The 18,851-nt window shown below is 59.0% G+C and overlaps 8 protein-coding genes across 8 annotated transcripts; 3 read left to right on the top strand and 5 right to left on the bottom strand.

The window, feature by feature from the left end:
• Positions 1 to 99: 99 nt before the first annotated feature.
• PSEUBRA_003981 (GLE1-like protein) lies at positions 100 to 2,340 on the bottom strand (the record flags this gene model as incomplete). Its single annotated transcript, XM_059465188.1, has 1 exon — positions 100 to 2,340. One exon carries the CDS (start codon positions 2,338 to 2,340, stop codon positions 100 to 102), a length of 2,241 nt encoding a protein of 746 aa, XP_059320501.1.
• A 526-nt stretch (positions 2,341 to 2,866) lies between these two features.
• On the top strand, positions 2,867 to 4,471 carry PSEUBRA_003980 (HhH-GPD domain protein; the record flags this gene model as incomplete). The annotated part of the gene is made up of 1 exon (XM_016437559.1): positions 2,867 to 4,471. One exon carries the CDS (start codon positions 2,867 to 2,869, stop codon positions 4,469 to 4,471), a length of 1,605 nt encoding a protein of 534 aa, XP_016291106.1.
• A 100-nt stretch (positions 4,472 to 4,571) lies between these two features.
• On the bottom strand, positions 4,572 to 6,386 carry PSEUBRA_003979 (Nin one binding (NOB1) Zn-ribbon-like protein; the record flags this gene model as incomplete). Its single annotated transcript, XM_016437537.1, has 1 exon — positions 4,572 to 6,386. The coding sequence occupies one exon, from the start codon at positions 6,384 to 6,386 to the stop codon at positions 4,572 to 4,574; it is 1,815 nt and encodes a 604-aa protein (XP_016291105.1).
• A 517-nt stretch (positions 6,387 to 6,903) lies between these two features.
• Positions 6,904 to 9,807, top strand: PSEUBRA_003978 (Hemimethylated DNA-binding domain protein; the record flags this gene model as incomplete). Its single annotated transcript, XM_016437568.2, has 1 exon — positions 6,904 to 9,807. One exon carries the CDS (start codon positions 6,904 to 6,906, stop codon positions 9,805 to 9,807), a length of 2,904 nt encoding a protein of 967 aa, XP_016291104.2.
• A 70-nt stretch (positions 9,808 to 9,877) lies between these two features.
• Positions 9,878 to 11,187, bottom strand: PSEUBRA_003977 (WD40 repeat; the record flags this gene model as incomplete). Its single annotated transcript, XM_059465187.1, has 2 exons — positions 9,878 to 11,101; positions 11,185 to 11,187. The coding sequence occupies 2 exons, from the start codon at positions 11,185 to 11,187 to the stop codon at positions 9,878 to 9,880; spliced, it is 1,227 nt and encodes a 408-aa protein (XP_059320500.1).
• Positions 11,188 to 11,474: 287 nt separating this feature from the next.
• On the top strand, positions 11,475 to 13,307 carry PSEUBRA_003976 (Zinc finger, CCCH-type; the record flags this gene model as incomplete). Its single annotated transcript, XM_059465186.1, has 1 exon — positions 11,475 to 13,307. The coding sequence occupies one exon, from the start codon at positions 11,475 to 11,477 to the stop codon at positions 13,305 to 13,307; it is 1,833 nt and encodes a 610-aa protein (XP_059321469.1).
• A 55-nt stretch (positions 13,308 to 13,362) lies between these two features.
• On the bottom strand, positions 13,363 to 14,898 carry PSEUBRA_003975 (TIP41-like protein; the record flags this gene model as incomplete). The annotated part of the gene is made up of 1 exon (XM_016437538.1): positions 13,363 to 14,898. One exon carries the CDS (start codon positions 14,896 to 14,898, stop codon positions 13,363 to 13,365), a length of 1,536 nt encoding a protein of 511 aa, XP_016291102.1.
• Positions 14,899 to 15,297: 399 nt separating this feature from the next.
• Positions 15,298 to 18,543, bottom strand: PSEUBRA_003974 (Nucleolar protein 14; the record flags this gene model as incomplete). The annotated part of the gene is made up of 2 exons (XM_016437544.1): positions 15,298 to 17,699; positions 17,994 to 18,543. The coding sequence occupies 2 exons, from the start codon at positions 18,541 to 18,543 to the stop codon at positions 15,298 to 15,300; spliced, it is 2,952 nt and encodes a 983-aa protein (XP_016291101.1).
• Between the last annotated feature and the right edge of the window lie 308 nt (positions 18,544 to 18,851).

Genomic DNA, 18,851 nt, shown 5'->3' with positions numbered 1-18,851 from the left:
CCCATCGTGGCTTCGTTTGTCTTTTCCTACGTTGCTTTCTCAATGAAGCTCGTTCCTCACCTTCAGTGTGTATGCTGCTGAGTTGAAAGCATAATCGTATTACGGCTCCATCTGTACACCCTTTGTAGCGCCCTGAATAACACTTTGACCGGGAGAAGCCTTCCAATCCATGAGCAGCAGCTCGAGTCTCACCGTGCCCGCCTTGACGTACGGCTTGTCCTCGGCGTGCTTCAGCCACCCTGCCTTCTTCCCCTGCACGCCTTGCTCGAGCAGCAGCGCGAAGAGCTTCTTCATCTGCTTGCCGTAGAGGCCCAACGCTTGTGTCCCCGCGATCTCGATGAACACCGACCAAATGGACGGACACATGGGGTGGTCCAGGAAGGCCATGGCGGACGGCGTCAGGGCACGCACGCTCCACCGCCACAAGGTTGTCGACCGTAGGTGCAGGGGGATCTTGTCAACATCGAGCGAAGATGCGCCCGGTGGGGCCGAGGGTGTGGTTTGAAGGATGGCAAAGTAGAACGCTGTGATACCGCTCATCCTGTTCGAGTAGTTTTCTGTTGTCTCGTCCGCCTTGTAGCCCATGACTTTGCGGTAGGTCGGTTCGTCCAGGTCCCTGCGAGGAGGCCAGACGGGGATCACCCACGGACACTTCTTGCACAACCTCGCCATCAAGACGTCTGCCAACTCGACGTGCCCTCCCAGCACCAGCCAGACCACTACCCGAGCCAAAGGGTAGGCGGTATCCTGCTTCGCCGCTACCTCCTGCTCCGCCTGCCGGATGAGACACTTTGACAGGTGGTTGAGGATCCACGTGTACACGTCGCCTCCGCCACCGCTCGCCGCCTGCTTGGCAGCATCCAGCACAGAGGCGATGGCGGTAGCGATCCGCGTGATCTCGGTCCTTGAGTTGGTCAGCTGTCCGATCTTGGGGGTGATCTGGCGTTTCGCGGCGAAGCACTGCTTGCGCAGATCCGGATTGGACGAAATCGCAGGCAGAACATTCGACTTGATGTGTCGGATCTTGGTCATCCACCCGTCGTGCTCTGCTAGCGCCGCTTTGCGGATGTCCTCCCCTGACCCGCCCATTGCTTGCGCCTTGGCCTGCTCTGCTTCTGTCTCCTTCTGCGCCGCCGCTTCCGCTTCCGCCTCTTTCTTGAGTCGATCGGTTTCCGCCGCCGCTGCTTTCTTTTCGGCTTCGATCCGCTCCAGCTCGGCCTGTCGCGCTGACGCCGCTTTTCGCTCTGCTTCCTCCTGCATCTTTCGCGCTGCTTCCAAACGCGCCGCTTCCGCAGCGGCCACCTTGCGCGCCTCGTTCTCGGCAGCGAGGATGGAAGCATCGATGCCCGACCACAGATCCTTGTTGCGCGCTTCAAAGGCTGCCTTCACCTCGGCGTCCTCTTGCGTGCGCCGCATGTTGAGCGAGGAGAGCAGCGCTTGCACCTCGTCGATGTCGGTGTCGGGCGCAGTGGATTGTCGAGCGCCGGGTGTTGAGCGGGCGCCAGGGGTATCGCGTCGGGAGATGCGTGCGCGGTGCCATGCGAGTCGAGCAGAGTTGCGGTTCCATTCGTCCCAGTCGTCGCCGACAATGGAGGCGAGCTTTATCGCCGATGCGATGGATGCGGTGGGACGACGACGCGACGACGAAGAAGGTCGTTTGCCGACCGGCCGTTCTTCGGCTGAGTCGTCATGCTCGTGCGGCGATGTTTGCGGTGAAGATGAAGCATCCGAGTCGTCTTCATCCAGGTCGGAATCCAGATCGTCGAGCTGTCGACTCTCGTCCTCGTCTGAGGAAGAGAGAGCTGCATTGTTGTCCTCATCTGACGAGTCGACCTCGTAGTCGGGAGTGTGACTGCGGTGAGGCTGACGCGATGTCTTCATCCATGGCGGCAGAGCTCCAGCTTGCTTTGCTGGTGACTTGACTGGCCGTTGCAAGGAAGACGGTCCCGCAACGGCAGACGATTGTGCGGGCAGACCAACCAGCTCGAATGCGGGCGTAGCGCTGCGTCTGCGACTGCGATGCTGAAAAGATGTGTTCTGATCGTGAGCGTGTGATGTCAAGTCTCTTTCGTCTATCGGCGCGATCCCTAGATCTTGCTTATCGTCATCGTCCTGGAATCGTTGCCGTCGTTGCGCGCTGGATGTGGTCGAGTTGTACGAGGATGTATGCCGCAAGATACCCTTCCGTGTGGGCGTCTGTGATGATGAGGAAGAAGCAAAGTTGTGCTGCTCCGCCAGTGCTTTGGCACGGTTGAGTTGCTGATGCGACTTGCGGACGACGGTAGGCAATGCCTGCTCGTCACCGGAGGCGTCAGAAGCCGAGTCGAGCGTGAAGCGCATGATGCGCTCTGCTGCGAGCTCTTGCGTGAACCGCAGAGGGCGAGGTAGATAGGACGAAATGCAAGCGTGGAGATGATCGAAGTGTGTGGGAAGAAGGGTGCACGACCTCGAATGAAGTCGCGGTGGAGCTCAAGCTCGGATCTGTCAAGAAATAGGGACCGTCGGTGAATTACAAGGTCTAACAACCAGCGATTTTTCGCCGTCCGTATCCCGAGCCAGAAAAAATGCATTAGTTCGCCACACCTAAAACGCCGTGCGGCGGCTATCCAAGTCGTGTTGAACCCCGCACGAAGTCCCTTGCACTTCTTCCTGTTGCCCTCGACTTGACAGAGCTCCGCTGTGAACCCTCCTATCCGCACACGAACACGCATGCAAGGCTTGACTCTTCGTCTTTGCTCCTTACGTATCTCTCAACCTAACCACCGAACCCTCCTAACTTCTTTGTTCCACCACTACGGCAAGTAGACTCGCACGGCCGCGCTCCTCATTCACACCCGTACCCACATCGACGAGGCTGCACGGAACGATGACAGCCCCCCACAAGCTCGACAAGCTCGGCAAAGACGACACCGAACACGAAGACGTCTTTGGCCCGCGTCCGCCACCAGGCTACACCGCCTTGCGAGCCGCCACCTCGCAGATCCTGCTTCCGCTGACCGTCTCCAACAAGTGCGGCCAAGCCTTCCGATGGCGGGGCAACAAAGTCTGGCTCCCTCTCTCATCCGGACAATACGAGGAGCAAATCGAATGGTCCCTCTGTCTCTCCGACCGCGTCGTTCTTCTACGCCAAGACGAGCACCGGGGTTTCCTCTACCACAGGACCCTACTTCCCTCATCTCACGATAACGATCCAGCGGTGAGCCGCGAGACGAGCCGCTTCCTCTCCGACTACCTCAGCCTCGACGTGCCGCTCGAGGCGCTCTACGCCGAGTGGGCCGAGAAGGATCCCGTCTTTGCTCGGTTCGCGACCCGCTTCTCGGGTCTGCGCATGTTGCGGCAGGATCCGTGGGAGTGTCTATGCGCCTTCGTGTGCAGTTCGAACAACAACATCGCGAGGATCGGCCAGATGGTGCAGAACCTGTGCACGCATTTTTCGCCGGTGTTGCTGGAGCATTTGTACCCAGCGCCACCAGTGGTCGATGGCGACAGCGAGGTGGAGAGAAAGCCAGGGAAGGTGGAACAGGGAGAGGTGAGGATAGCGTATCACCCGTTTCCGCCACCGGAGGCGCTGGCCAAGGAAGGGGTCGAGGAGAAGCTGAGGGAGCTCGGGTTTGGGTACCGCGCCAAATATCTTGCTCGGACTGCGCAGATGTTGTGCGAGAAGCATGCACAGTCGAAGAGCGGATCTTCCGCAGGTCAGATGGCAGACCATCTGAGCGAGTCGCACTGGTTGTTCGGTATCAAGGGCGAGGACAGCACTAGCTTCTCGTTCGACGAGCAGCCGAGTCCACCCATCTCGACCGAGGACGCGGCTGACGTCGAGCCAGCGGCCAAGCGTAGTCGACGAACCGCATCCCACCAAAGTCGCACCACCTCAATTTCGCCACCAGCCCCCAACACCGACCTCGAAACCAAGTCCTTCCCCTCAGTTCGCGCCTACCTCCAACACCTGCGCAGGCTCCCCTACGCCTCGGCTCGCCAAGAATTGCTTCAATTACCCGGCGTAGGACCCAAAGTGGCCGACTGCATCCTGCTCATGTCGCTCGACCAAGCCTCATCCATCCCTGTCGACCGGCACGTCTTCCAGTTTGCCGAAAAGTGGTATCGGCTGCGCACGAAGAAGTACGAGGAGATCGCAGAGTACTTTCGCCAGCTGTGGGGCGGGTATGCGGGCTGGGCGCACAGTGTGCTGTTTACGGCGGATCTGAGGAGCTTTGCTGATTACAAGGTTGCGAAGAAGGAAGAGGCAAAGGTAGAGGGTGAGTTCTGGGGTGGGGCAGGGAAAGCGGAAGTGGGTTTGCTGACTCCGCCACCAAGTCAGGGGGTGAAGGAGGAGCAGCAGTTGCAGGCGGTACACTCGCCGCCCAGGATGGCCATTCCCGAGCTGGTGCCGCAGTCGATGAAGGTGGAAGGCGGGACGCTTGCCGAGAGGATAAAGAGCCGACCCAAACGGAAGAGCCGAACGAGCTGATCTTTTATGCCCTGTACTCAATCGCATCCATACCATCTCTGCAAAAACCGTGTGTCAATGAGTTCCAGCATGTTTTGCAATTGCTGTGATACAGAAGCATCTACTTGCGAGTGCGCCTGTTTGCATTCGGATTCTTCCTCCCGTGTCCGATGACCGGCAAACTGCTCTTGTCCCTCGCAGCAAATTGACTTCCCAAAAAGATGTCTCCCGTATCCCAAGCCTCCTCGTATCTCACCGACAACGAATCCTTGCCTGCGCGCATGGCCTTCTCCAGTGCCCTTTCCTCCTTCCTCTTCCTGCTCGCCTCCTTTGCCAGTGCGCGCTGCCATTCCAGCTGGTCTTCCCTCAGGATCAACCCGGACCCGCCGGTCTTTCCACCTGATGCGGACCCCGCCTTGGGCGCCGGAATCGAGTACTTGGTGCCCCTCAGATTGAATCGGTAGTTCTTTTTGAGGTGCAGCTGGAAGCCTCCCTTGGCGGTGTCGTCCACAGTGACGGCGACCTTTGTGAGCGTAGCATTGCCGCAGACGGGGCAGAACTTCTTCTCCATGTCCTTGCACACCTTCATACAGGCGTGGCAGCGAAGGACGAACGATTTGACGGCTCGGACGCGCGATCCGTGCACGCCAACGAGCGACAGACCCATCTGCAGGAGCACGTTCTGCACGGCAAAGTCACCCGTGATGCACGCAACTGTCATGTGGCCGGCGGCGGAAGAGTCGCCGTTGGCGTTCCAGGACAGCGAAGGGCGCGATTGGATCGAAGGGTCGTTGTAGTCGCGCGACGGATGCGTCTTGGTCGGCTTGGGCTTGGACTTGCTGGAAGACTCGACGCGCGACCAGCCTTCTTCGAGCGGCTCTTCGGGTTCCAGCAGTTCAGCCGGCTCCGGGACGTCGTCCTTGACCTGCTCGGAGTACTTGAAACCAGGCATGCGGTTGTCCGACACAAAACCCATGCTCAGGTTCTTCGCCCTCTGAACGTTGTCTGGGGTGATCCATGCACCGTCCCCTTCCTCGTCCGAGTCTTCGTCGGTGAAGTCTCCTTCTTCGATCCAGCCCTGACTCGGTCCTGACTCGTGCTGCGTTGCAGGCTGTTGATCCTCGTCGTCGTCTTGTTGGACGGGTGCTGAAGTTGCTTCGGCATCCTGCTCTGCTGCTGGTGCTGCTGCTGTTGACGCATCTTTGGCCTGTTTCTTCGCCGCCTTCTTCTCTCGATTCTCCTTGATGCGCTGAGCTACGAGCTGATCGGCCGTCATTCCGAGCGCAGCAGCTTCCTCCTCGAGCTTCTTCTGCTTTGCATCTGCCTTCTGTTGACGCTTCTTGTCGATGGCCGCTTGACGGGCTGCTTTCGCGTCATTCGTCGAAGAGGAAGCTTCCTTGCTCTCCTCACCGGTAGCAACTGCTGTCAAAGCCTCGCCTCTCTTGCCATCCGGGCTGGTCCTGATGCGCTTCATGCCATGCCTCGCGACCTCTCTCTCATATGTCAGAGCAATGACCTCCAAATCCTGCGTCGAGAGCACGCCGATGTCACCCGTCTTCTTTGCGAACTCGGTCGCAGCGACCATGCTCGCAGGCCCCGGCTGAGCAATGTGCAGCTTGAAATCGGGGCGCAGGCGCAGCGATTCGAGGTACTCGCGGGCAGAGGCGTGCTTGATCTCCTCAATCACTCGCGGTGGGATGTAGTATTCCGAGGCGAGGCCGTCGAGGGGCGCGCGCATGATGAGGGCACCTGCGTCGAGGATGAGCGTGTCGATGCGCGGCTTCTTTGTTCGTACGCCGGAGGTGGACGCAGTCTCGTCATCAAGCTGAGAGGAGGATGAGGAAGCGACGTTGGTTGAGGAAGATGCCTCTTCTTGCTTAGGAGCGGGTGCTGAAGCTTTGGCACCCGCCGCCGCCATTGCTGCCCATGTCGACATGGTTGCCGCTACGATCTTTGCGCGACGTTTTTTCGAAGATTGATGATATTGAAGCTAGGAACAGCGGATTCCTGCTGGCGTTGCGGTGGTTATGAGGATGATGATGAAGTGAAGATCCGCCTTTCCAAAAATTTGGAAGCTCGAGGCTGAGCGAAAGGAAAATTTCAAGGTTTACAGGCAAAAAGAAAGGTGAGCCAGGGTCCAACGGGAAAAAGCTCAGCCGGCCGACAGCGGCTGGTGTGGAGGTGAAATCGCCGAAGCTGCATGGACCCTTCGCACCATCTTGATGCTAAGACAGCATACAACAGCTACCTGACTTTTCACGACATCATAGAGAAACCCGTTCCTTGACGCAACCTTGTCTGCACATCTACTCGGTCCAAATCAATCTTCGACAGCTTAGCCGGATCATCCTACTTGGACCTTGATGGCCAGCCTTAGTCGCCGACAGGGCAGGTAGCTCTCAGCTCGGTTTAACCTCTTCCCCCCTTTCCCGAGCCGCCCTCAACAGCTCAACATGACAATCACACTACCGGAGGAGGTCATCTACCAGATCTTCTCCTATCTCGACCCTCGCTCTTTAGCAGCCACTCTACAATGCAACGCCACCTTCTACCGTATCGCCACCACTCCGGCATTCTGGGAGCTGTCCTACCTCTTACGATGGACAACAGGCGATCTTAAACGCGAGGCCAACAGAGGCGTCATCGAATGGAGAAGACAAAGAAGGCTGCAGAGGATGACCGAGCACGCACGCCGAGCAGCCGCAGAGAAGGGGCTCGCATCAGCGTCTCCGTCGGAATCGCCCTTCAGAGACTTGCAGCTGGAGGAGGGGCAGCCTGGCCCGAGCACAGCATTCGAGCTTGACTTCTATCGACTGTTCTTGGAACGCATTGCCATCGACGAAGAGGTGCTGGAGACGCTCTATGAGCAGGTCGAGGCGACACACGGTCGCATCCCCGCGATCACCTCGCTAGCTAGGCGCTTTGGGAACGATGCAAAAGATGTGCTGACTGCGGTGGTCGAGGCTCAGTCGAGCTGTCCTTCTTGGACACGCGATGGACTTCCCCGCAGACATGACATATCTGATACAAATCAACGAAGATCAGTGAAGGGCAAGGGCAAGGACCCCTTGGCCTACGACTTGGACAGTTATCGCATCAATGCCTACCAAGCGCATCTTCCCACCACACTGCGATCCGACACGCACCACCTGGTCATCCTCCACCACGCACGAGAGATGCTCGAGCACCTCCAGCGACGCGAAGCGATGTCAAAGCTGAGCATTCTCTCCAGATCGGAAGACGATACCCTATCTTCTGGCCCATCGATACCTCCCGCACCCTCCCTCCCGCGTCAGACCGAAATCGCCGTCTCGCTCCTCACCATGTTTCGCGGGGGCGAGTCCACCTACGTCTCATCTCAACTCGACCTCCTCGCCGCAGCATGTGATCTGTACCTCCAAACTCGCTTCCCCCCATCAGATGGTCCCGTATCACTGGAGCGGGCCAAAGAGAAAGCCATGGCGATCTGCGACTTTCTTTCAGACCACGGCTTCCGCGGGGCCGCGGACGACCTTTTCTCGGACCTGGACAACCACTTCCTCCACCATTGCTTCACTACCAATCGCGAAACCCTTCCTCTCTCCCTCACACTCATCTTTTGCGGTCTCGCAAATCGGCTAGGCCTAGTTGCTTCGCTGTGCAACTTCCCCATGCGCATCCTGGCCTTTGTCTCTGCCGACTCTCGTCTCCCTTCTTCCACCGAAACCTTGGAAAATGTGACGCAGACGTTCTGGCTCGACGTGACGGCGTACACGCTTGCGGCGAGCGATGCGCACTCCCCCACCCCCAGCGATCCTTTCGCGAGACGCGACTCGTGGGTTCGCGAACGACCTCCCGTGCTGGAGCGCGAAGATCTGGTCGAATGGGTGGGGAGGATGGGTGTGCCTCCGAACGACGACTTTTGGCGACCCGCCAAGCCGGGGGATATGGTGCAGAGGGCGGCGCGCAATGTGCTGGGGAGCGTGCAGCGGGCGCAGATCGCGCCGAGGCAGGCGCAGATGGGACAATTGGGGCAGGCGAGGAGTGCAATTCGGCAGATGGAGGTGAGTCGGCGGGCAGCGAGGGTGGAGGTGCAATGGAGGGAGCTGGTTCGGGTGGATTATGCGTTTCTCAGCGCTCTTCACGGTCGAACGACTCCCATCGAACACGAGACCATCAAACAACGTGTCGCAAGAGCGTTAGAAGGGCATACGGAGGTAGTTGAAGACGAGACGGTGTGGGGTATCGTGAAGACGTGGCGTCGAGAGTCGATGCGCGCGCTCACGGATGCACCTGAAAGCTGGACCCGCCCAGCGTCGTCTCCAGCCACCCACTTCCGAGAGTGGATGGCACAGCGCGGCGAGGACAACGACTGGACGCTCACCCGTGCCAACCTGCATCGCCGAGCAGATCACTGGTCCGAACACGAACAGCAGGCTGCCAAGTACGCCGCGGTCAACGCGTTCCTCCGGCTGAGCACGCATGTCAACGCGAGGGAGGTGGATTGGATCGCCGGGTTTCTGCAGAGTTACTTCATGCTGGACGTCGAGTTTGTTGAGCGGGACTTTCTCGGCATCGATCCCGAAGACAGCGACGAGGAGGCAGAAGGGAGCGATTCGAGCGGCGAAGCGAGCTTCTCAGCGAACGAGGTGCGGAATGGTAGGGAGGCTAGGCGAGGTGTGGCCGGCATGGTGACGAATTCCAGTGCGAGGGTGGTGCTAAGCCGGATGCTGCGCGCGGTACGGATGAAGGATGCCGAGGAGCCCCGGGTGAATCGTCGGCCGTCCTCGACTCGAAAGAAGGGTGCACGCGCGGAAAATACAGTGGGGTATCGAGTAGGCACAGTTTTCAGACACCGCACGTATCGGTATGTCGGCAGCGTGCTGGGATGGGACCCCTACTGCGCCGCACCGGAGGACTGGATCGTCAACATGGGCGTCGATCGGTTGCCCGCCCCCGCCTCGGCGCGCAGGGGAGGAAGACATCAGCCGTTCTACCACTCGCAGGTGGCAGATGGGACGCGGAGGTACGTCGCCGAGGTCAATGTCGAGTCGATTTCGGGGCCCATCTGGATCTACGGCACGCCACCAGAGGAAAGGGGAGAGATGGAGGATGAAGTGGTGGAAGAGGGAAGGGTGCTTGGTGGAGCGGTGCACAGGATGCTGGAGCTAAGAGGGCTGGGAGAGTACTTCAGATGTTTCGATCAGAAAAGGGGAAGGTTGCGGAGGTGCAGGGATGCACGGATGATGTTTCCGGATGATGTGTCTGATGATGAAGAGGAGGAGGAGGAGGAGCAGGAGGAGGAGCAGGAGGCCCGGATGCAGACAGATGAAGAAGAGTATGCAGTCGAGAGGCTGTCGGAGGATGGAAGCTGGTGATTCAACACACACCCACGCTGGACTCGCGAACACAAAATATCTTTCACAGATTGGTCATTCAGTGTCTACATCAACCAAGACCAGCACCTCTGTACCAGCGCAACTTGCCGTCTTCGCTTGCAGTCACGAATCGTGTCATTGAGCTCGTCATCCCCTGCCCTGCCTCCACCGCCGCACCTCCCGTCTGAGAGCCTGTCGCTGTCGGAGGCTGAAACGCGAACGCCCTGACCATCTGCGCCTCGCCGCCGTTCCAGACAGGCGTATTCTTAGTCGCCGACGTCAAATCCCAGAATTTGGTGCTCTTATCCGCTGCTACACTGGCAAATACGTCCGTCGACAAGGCGGGAGCGGCAATGTCGAACACCCACCCCTTGTGTCCCGTCAGCGATGCAACTGTCGCGCCTATCCTTCCCTCCGCGTTCGGCTGAAGGTATGAGGACTGCTCGGGTGAGAGGATGGTTTTGACGTCGTGAATGGTGATGGTGCGGTCATCGGAGCCGACGAGGAGCAGCGAGGGCAAGAAGGAGAGCGCTCGGACGGGCGATGCGTGGTCTGAGTAGGTCGATACATGTATCAGATGCGGCGCGGAGTCGAGAGAGGACAAGGCGTAGAGAAGGACCCGACCGGTGTTGGTGCCGACAGCGAGGAGGCTGCCGGAGGGGTGGAAGGCAAGCGAAAGACCGAAGAGATCGGATTGCTTTTCGAGGCTTGGTGGGAGGGTTGCAATGTCGAGTGTCTCGCCGAACGAAGAGGAAGAAGTCGAGTGCAGCGAGACAATTGCTCCTGCTCCAACAGAAGCAAATAGTGGAGCACTGGGGTGCAGAGCGGTCTTCCAAGCTTCTGACAGCTTTTCTTTAGGTGTCGAGTGGGCTGTGAGCGAGTCGATTGTGCCGAGCAACAGGTTGCTTGCGTCTTCGACGGGTAGAGGCAGCAGCGTTGGCTCCGTAGATACCGCCTCGACTTCGACAGCTTCAGCTTCGTCCTTGTTTGCTGTCTCGTCCTTGACGAAAGGTGTCAAATCCCACAATGCAATGGTGCCGTCGATGGCATTCGACAAGGCTGCACTGCCGGTAGCGTTGGTGGTGATGCAGTGTACTGCATTCGAGTGCGCATTTGGTAGATCTCGATAGGATAACGCTGACTGAGCGTCGAATGCCTTGACTTTGCCCTTGCAGTCACCAGACAAGATGACGCCCTGCGAAGACGAAGACGACGAAATCCAGGAAACGGATACGATGGGTGCGGTGTGCGACTGTGATGGAAGGCTCTCCTTGTCGCTTAGGAATTGGAGCGACTGCGAGTCATGCAAGAACCAAAGCTGGAGTCAGTAAGGCCTGAAGTTGAGCTACTCTGATCCTGAGACGAGATGAAGCTGACCATGATGAGCTGGAGGTTGTCGATGTGTCGTCGGTTGAAGGCATGCAACCGTCAAGAAGATCTTGCCAAAGGAAAGTGGAGTTGCGAATCACATTCGGGAATCGGAAAATCCGCCGGGGTCGCAGGGAACCATGAGCCACGAACAGAGCAGCCAACGTTCGCCTTTGCCATTCCCATTCACCCTTTCGCGTTACATTCGACCATTACGGCACTTTCGAGCGACAGTTCGAACGCAGCTGCATCGCAGAGTCGGGCGTTCTTCAAGGCTCGGAGCTGTCACGATAAGCACGATGGTGGTCTGCAAGTTCTTCCTGCAGAACCGATGCGCGTTCGGCAACAACTGCAAGTTTGAGCATCCGCAAGGCGGGGCTGGTGGTGGACCAGGACGCAGCGGCTTCGGCCAGAGCGCATTCGGCTCATCATCAGCATTTGGTGGATCAACCAATCCGACAGGCGGAAGCGCATTCGGTTCCGCGTCAGCGTTTGGGGGCAATGCGACGGGTGGGAGCGCGTTCGGGAGACCCGCTGGCGGCAGTGCTTTCGGCGCGGCTGCTCCGAGCGCCTTTGGCGGCGGAGGAAGCGCTTTTGGTAGTCAGAACTCCAACTCAGCATTCGGAGGTGGAGCGACGGGTGGGTCAGCATTCGGAGCACAGCAAGGAGGAAGCGCCTTTGGATCGACTTCGACACCAACATCAGCATTTGGAGGGGTGAACAAGCCTGTTTCTGCCTTTGGTTCTGCTGCACCTCCGTCTGCGTTCGGTGGCACTTCGGCACCCACATCTGCGTTCGGATCGACATCAACACCGTCTTCAGCGTTCGGTTCGACCAATTCTGCTCCTTCTGCATTCGGCAGCACTAGCACACAGCCGACCTCAGCGTTCGGATCCACAAATACAACATCATCCTTCGGCTCAAACTCAGCACAGTTCGGCAGCAGCGCCGCTCCCTCTTCAGCCTTTGGCTCCACATCTACGCCATCATCATTCGGCAGTTCCTCGGCGTTCACCTCCCAAGCTCGCCCTTCCGCGTTTGGTGCACCCCCCACTGGACCCTCACAACCTACCCCTTCAACGTCCTCCTCAATTCCTTCCGGCCTGGCATCCCTCAACCCCTCCTTCCCATTCACGTCGAGCACCAGCTTGTTCGGCGACAGCAACCTCCCCGAAGTATCTCTCACCGCCGCTGGCATCGCCGAAGACCTGGGCCCGCACGGACGCCCACTCTGGAAGCTCACCGCCTACGGTCCTGCCCGGGGCGAGCCCAATCTCATCGTGGGCAAGGATGTCAGCCCGGACGAGCTGCGCGTGATGGCGTACCAGGCGCGCGCCGGCGGTCAGGAGAGTCAGTACGCGCAACATGAACAGAAGCTCTTTGGGGAGGCGGATGCGAGTTATCGGCAGCTGGGCGGGAATACCGGTGGAGCGCTGCAGCAGGCCGAGCGGAATCGGGTGGAGAAGAGGAAGACGCAGACGCAGACAGCATCGGGGACTCCAGCGGGTGGAGCGAGCGCGTCCGGACAGCCTTCTGCGTTTGGGGCAAGTACGACGGGGGCGTTTGGTGCCAAGCCAGCGGGTGCGTTCGGTGGAGCGTCGGCGTTTGGAGGGTCGACTGGAGGGACAGGGTCTGCGTTCGGACAGCCAGCAAGCGGGACGTCAGCGTTCGGACAAGCCTCTGCGTTCGGCTCTGCTGCGACACCCGCACCGACAAGTGCATTCGGTAGCACGTCGGCGTTCGGCTCTTCCAACAACCCTGCTGCTGCCCCTGCCCCCGCGGCACCGAGTGCGTTTGGCACCACCACACCAGCTTTCGGCACCGCCGTCCAACCTCAATCTTCAGCATTCAATAACAGCACCACCGCTGCGCCCGCCAGCGCATTCGGCACTTCCACCTTTGGCAGCACATCAAGTGCCTTTGGCACCTCGGCATTCACCGCGCCTACCAGCGGAGGCTCGGCGTTCGGCTCCACCGCTTTCGCTGGAGCACCAACAAAGGTCGAGGATCCGTACGCGTCGTCCGTGCCGAAGAAGCAAGACCTCACCGCCGACGTACTCTCGTTGTTTGAACGGGATCATTTCGAATGGGGCGGTGCGCCGTTTATCGAGCCGCCCATAGATGTGCGCTAGCCCTCAATACCACATTGCACAAAGACCGATGATTGTGATTGCTAAGTGAGCGTGATTAGCGCGGTGTGAGCAGCGCAATGTCGACCCTAGCGCCGTTGCCCAGCCAGCCCTCGTACCCCTCCTCCTCGATCTGGCCGACGATGCTCGCCGATCCCGCCAAACCTGGTGCTTGGGCCGGGGACAAATCGACCCTCTCGCCCGGTCGAGTGCCGGCAAACCCTGCCAGCCCTCCCCGTCCAACCCTACTAGGAGTGGTGGGGGAGAGGTACTTTGCTCCCGCACTCGCATCCCGCTCGCCCAACCGCGGCAGCTGCGTTCCCGAAGCAACACCCGCATGGTACGCTGACGCCTGGGCGTGCGAGATCTTGGTCAGCGTCGCACTGACCCAGTTGACGTCGGTCAGCGGAGAGAGGTCGTGTGGCTTGTAGGGGGGAAGGTGAGAGCGGACGAGGGTGTAGGATGCTGAGCTGCCGGAGCATTCGCGGATCAGCCGTGGCACAAAGCCGTCCGGTTCCTCTTTGTCTTCCGTTGAGATCATCGTGACGTCCGAGTGATTCGTCTGTGTGGGTGCTCTTCGAGGTGTGCCGAGTGACAGTTGACCCAGTCCACCCAGCGCACCGACCCCTGCAGGTCGGCTCGTGCCAGGCATTGAGCGAGGCATCGTCGGCTCGAACGCACAATACAACCTCGTATCGAACACCCGGAACACCACGTCGTCCACCCGGAGGTAGAACCGTTGCAACACCAAGAATCCGCTTGGCATGACCCGCACCTTGACGCTGACGATTGAGCTGCCATTGTCTGCCAGCTCGTCCTCGTACAGCACCACGTCGTCGTAGAACAAAATCGGTTCGCCGCTTGATGGTCCTAGGCGTTCGACAGGAATGCGATCCGCTGCTGGATCTGTGCCTGGGGTCCACCGATTGTTCCTGTTCTCTGGTTGCTCGAGCGCGCGGAGGTTGGGCGCGACCGTCGGGGTGCTTTGCGTTGGAAGCAGGGGCTGGGGCGCGATATCCCCCACCGAGCCCGCCCAGGTGGTGCTATACGTCCAATCGTAATCCTTCGCGGCAGTAATGTCCGCTTGAGCAGTGCCAAAATGGGAGCCTCCTTCCGAGGGTGTGTCGGAGGCGGTGAACTCCGTCCGGCTTTTTCCCCACTCTTTTGCATAAGCCACCTTAATGCCTGCCGCGGTGCCCTTGCCTTTGGGCTTGGCACCGAGCCCACCACTTCCACTGGACCCGCCACCCTCCCGACAGTCAACACCATGCAGCCTGTTTTGAGCTAGGACGCCCTCGATGGAGCGCAAGGTACGGACAGCGTCGAAACAAAGGCTGAACCCCGACGCGGCGTGTTGCAGGACCAGCGAGTTGTGCGGAAACGCCATCTCGGGTGGTGGGATGCCAAGGAGGTCAGCGAGCGCGTCCATCTCGGCGGACGAGCCGATCGGGCCAGAGGTCACGCGCACCGACCACCCGCCGAGGTCGATGCCGCGGGTGGTGGGTTGGAGAGAGGGGGCGGTGGATGATGGTGCGGAGGAGGAAGGGGCTGAAGGTCGGATGGCCGAGTGCGACCATGTTGTGGGTGTCGACATCGCTGCGAAACAAACAGGCACCGCGCTGAGGGTCGGACGACGCTACGGATCAAGCACGACGTGAGAGAAGCCGGGTCTTGCAGCTCGCGGTGCTGGTATAGGAGTGTGATGGAAAGAAAGTGATGACGAGAAGATCAAAGGATTCGAGCTGCTTCGTGCGCGCTCAATTTTGCCGACGGCGGTTCACAGCGAGGCGACTCAGATTTCTTGGACCCTGAGCGCTCTCACCTCGACCTCACCTTCTCGACGGACAAGATCACAAATCACTCAAGAGGCACGATCACCTCAGAACGATTCGCCACAGACAACTCAATCAATCAATAACCATACTTGCAAGACGACTGTTTGCGAATGCGAATGTGTAGAGTACAACAAGACCACATCTGACCGTGACGCGGCTCACTTCTTCCCCGCCCGACGCTTGATATTGGCCTTTGCCCGCTCCATCTGCTTCTGCTCGCTCCGCTCCACCTGCAGCGTCGACATGATCTTGTCCATCTTCTTCTTGTAACTCTGGTCCTCCTGCTCCTGGTCCTGTCTGCGGACGCCGGCGATGAACTGGTTGTCGCGGCGCAGCTCGCGGATCGCGCCCTTGCGCTCCTTCTTGATGAGCGCCTTCATCTTTTGGATCTGCACACGCTCGACGTCGGGGTCGAGCGCCGACTTGCGATCCGGGTTGTAGCCCTGCTGGTCGAACTTGGGGATGTGCGAGGCGATGGCGATGGCACGGTGCGCCTGCAGGCGCAGGTAGCGGCGTGATGACGAGGCGAGCTTGAGACTGCGCGTGAGGGAGGTGGTCACCGATGAGGTGGACGTGGAGGGTGAAAGGGCGAGGAGCGAGGACAACGGCGCGAAGAGCTCGACATAGGACGTGCTGCCGTTGTACAGCTCGCTGAAGTTGGATAGGAGCGTCAACGATAGCGAGAGAAGTGACGCGCGTTGCTGAGGTTCAACTTCTGTCGCTTTGGCGGTGATCAGGCTCGGCAGATCCACGGCTTGTTCCGCAGGGTCGACGGCCTTGTCTCCAGACAGACGAAGGTGTTTTGTGTGCGGCGCATCGACATCAGGTGTCGGGATGCCATACTCCTCCGCCACGCTTCGAATCTGCGCCAAGCCCTGACGCTGCTTCTTCTCTGCACCCAACGAGGCCAAAATGGCAATCGCCGAGAACAAAAAGTTGAGCGCTTCCGGGAACAGCCTCTTGCTCTCCTTCTCGTTCGACACCACCAGTGAGCACAGGAAGAGACCGGAGGCAATGTCGCTGACGGATCGGATCCTGGCATGGGCGAGGTACTGCGCGATCAGCAGCGCCAGCGGTGTCGTCACGTTGTGCTGCTTGTCCGAAGTGGGCCAAACAGTGCCGACCAGTCGGAGGAGCGTCAGCTCAGGCAATCCTGGCCAGGTACGCGCATCAGCTTCGGTCGGGCCCTTTGCCAGGCCTCGAGACAGGTTGCGCTGCATGAGCGCCAGCTTGCTGACAAAGTGCTCCGCCGATGCGACTGGGTAGCTTTGGGACAGGCTGAAGATGTGCGGGATGAGCGAGTTGACGATCGCAAAGGCGAGTTTGTGCTTCTGGCCTGTTGTCGACTGGTGCAGCTGGGCTTGACCGGCCCAGTGGAGAGCGTGGTCGATGAGAACGCCGATGAGTGCTTGCAGGCGGTATTTGTTGTCCTCGGCAAGACTTGGGTGGTGCAGTGTGCGGATGCGCTTGATGACGGTGGGGATGTGCTTAGGGTCGATCTGGTGATCCTCGAGGAGCGAGAGCAGCTCGTCATGGGTGGCAGGGCAAGGGAAGGTGAAGGGTAGCTTACTTTCCGTGACAGGAGTGGCCTTTGCCTTGATGGCTGAGCCAGCTTTGCGCGCCTTGACGGATGTTGCCGACTTTGACTTGCCGGTGAGCGCTTCGTGTTCCCCCTCCTGCTCCGATTCTTCGTCCTCGCCGATCTGAATGGCATCATCCGCATCAGCGAGATCGGCAAAATCGTCCTCGTCATCGTCGTCATCCTCCGCTTCGCTGTCGCCTTCGATCTCGACGCCTTCCGCAGCGTCATCCTCCTCCTCTTCGTCCTCCTCATCATCATCGTCGTCTTCCTCGTCGTCACTCTCATCGACGGCACCGCTTTCCGCTAGACCAGCGCCGAGTCCGTACACCTCACCAGCTGTCATCCCCTCCAGCTCGAAATCGTCGTCGAGATCGTCAGCCTGCGCGACACGCTTTGGCCCTGAGCTGGAGCTAGAGCCCTTCTTGCGCTTCCTACGGCTTCCATCGTCCGACTCCTCGTCGGCCTCATCGTCACTATCGCCTCGCATTCGCTTGAGTCGTGCTTTCTCAGCCTTCATCAGCCTTTGTGCCTCTTCGGCAGCGAGCTCCTCTTCGCTCTTGAGACGATCTTGCGGCTTGGCTCTGCGCTCGAAGGCGAGCTCGCGAACGAATGTGTCGTAGTTGCTGGTTGGCTTCTCTTCGCCGTCTGCAGCAGTGGTGCTCGCACCCGCCACGGCAATCGCATTGGTGCCGGTGGCTGGGCCGGGAAAGACAGAGATCTTTGCTTTCGCCTTGGGATCCGCTGCTGGTGCCGGTGTCGGTACAGCTTGTTGCTCAAAGAGGAGGCCTCGAATGTCGGCGAGCTCGTCGTCTAGTTGCTCTCGGAGCTCGTCATCGGCGTCTTTCATCTTCTGACGTTCGAGCTTGTGGTATTTGGACTTCGCAATGAGTTCGCGCATGACGTCGGCCTTGGACTTGTCGCCATCCTCGTTTTCGCCGAATCCGCCAAAGTGGCCCTGCGCGGTGAGTCGTCCTGGGTCTGAACGCGGAAGCAAACATCGCAAAGACGTAGATAGTGTCAGTTCCTGTCTTGCCTAGTTGAATCAGCTGATGTCGAGCGTGGGTCGTTAACAGCACGAGGCAAAGGCTTGCGAGGATCCATCAGAAATCTCCAGTAGAATCTTTTGACCGTCACGGGTTGGCGCTTTTCAGCGTACTTTTGTGTTGAATCCGGATCGTTTGTGTCGCCAGTAGCAGATCATCATCTGGATCCTTCGAACCCCTTGGCGGTTCTGTGCTGTTCGCCTTTGCTGCAGTCACTTCTGTCACTTACCTTCATCATCGTCGTCGTCCTGTGGAAGTCGAATGTCCGCTAGGTCGTCCAGCCCGCTGAGAGACTGGCCGTAATGTGTGAGCAGCTCGTCGTCGTCATTGAGGTTGAATGCTGCGCCCTTCGCCGATCTCCTCTGCTTTTCTGTGGCGAAACGTTCGAGCATCTTCTCCTCTGGCGTCATGTTGGCATCATTTTCACCGAATCGACGGTCGACAAAGGTGCCTGTGCGATTTCGTGCCTGCCATTCTGGCAGCAGCGTCTCCCTTCTTTGCGCCAAGCCGCTTGCTTTGGCTGCACCAGGTCGTCCTACAGCGCCTTTGATCTTGCGACCGAGCACTTCATGCTTTGGCTTGGTCACTTTTTCGTCGAAAGGGTTGAGGCCAGAGACAATGGCGTTGATCTTGTTGAGTCGAGCTGCAGCAGCATCCTTTTCGCCCTGACCACCTTTGCGGGAGCGAGACTTCTTCGAGAGCTGACGACGGTCAGTGACACCAGAGCTGTGAAGTTTCGACTTGAGCTGAGACAGCTGCGAGCCGCCACCTTTGGCCATGATGGCAACTACGAGAGGGGTTCGAGTGGAAGTGCTGTTCTCTTGTGTCGCAACGTGATATCCTTCGTGTGGTCGTGCCGAAAGAAGAGTTGGTCCTGGAGAGAGCCTTTGTGACCGAGTCCAAGTCAGAGGTGTTGCGTGAGCCCGCTCGAGTCGTAAGATGGGTATAGGTTGGGGTTTGTTGATGGATATGGTGGCAGTAGAAGGTCATCAGAAGAACTCAAAACTTGCAATTCAGGGTTCGTCAAAATTTCTTGAGCGCTGGAGAGGCAAACCAAAAAAAAAAAAAAAAAAAAAAAAAAAAAAAA

This window comes from Kalmanozyma brasiliensis (genome assembly GCF_000497045.1).
Source record: "Kalmanozyma brasiliensis GHG001 unplaced genomic scaffold PSEUBRA_SCAF3, whole genome shotgun sequence".
NCBI lineage: Eukaryota > Fungi > Basidiomycota > Ustilaginomycetes > Ustilaginales > Kalmanozyma > Kalmanozyma brasiliensis.
The sequence above is the reverse complement of the archived record's forward strand: the minus strand, read 5'-3'. Positions and strand labels throughout refer to the sequence as shown.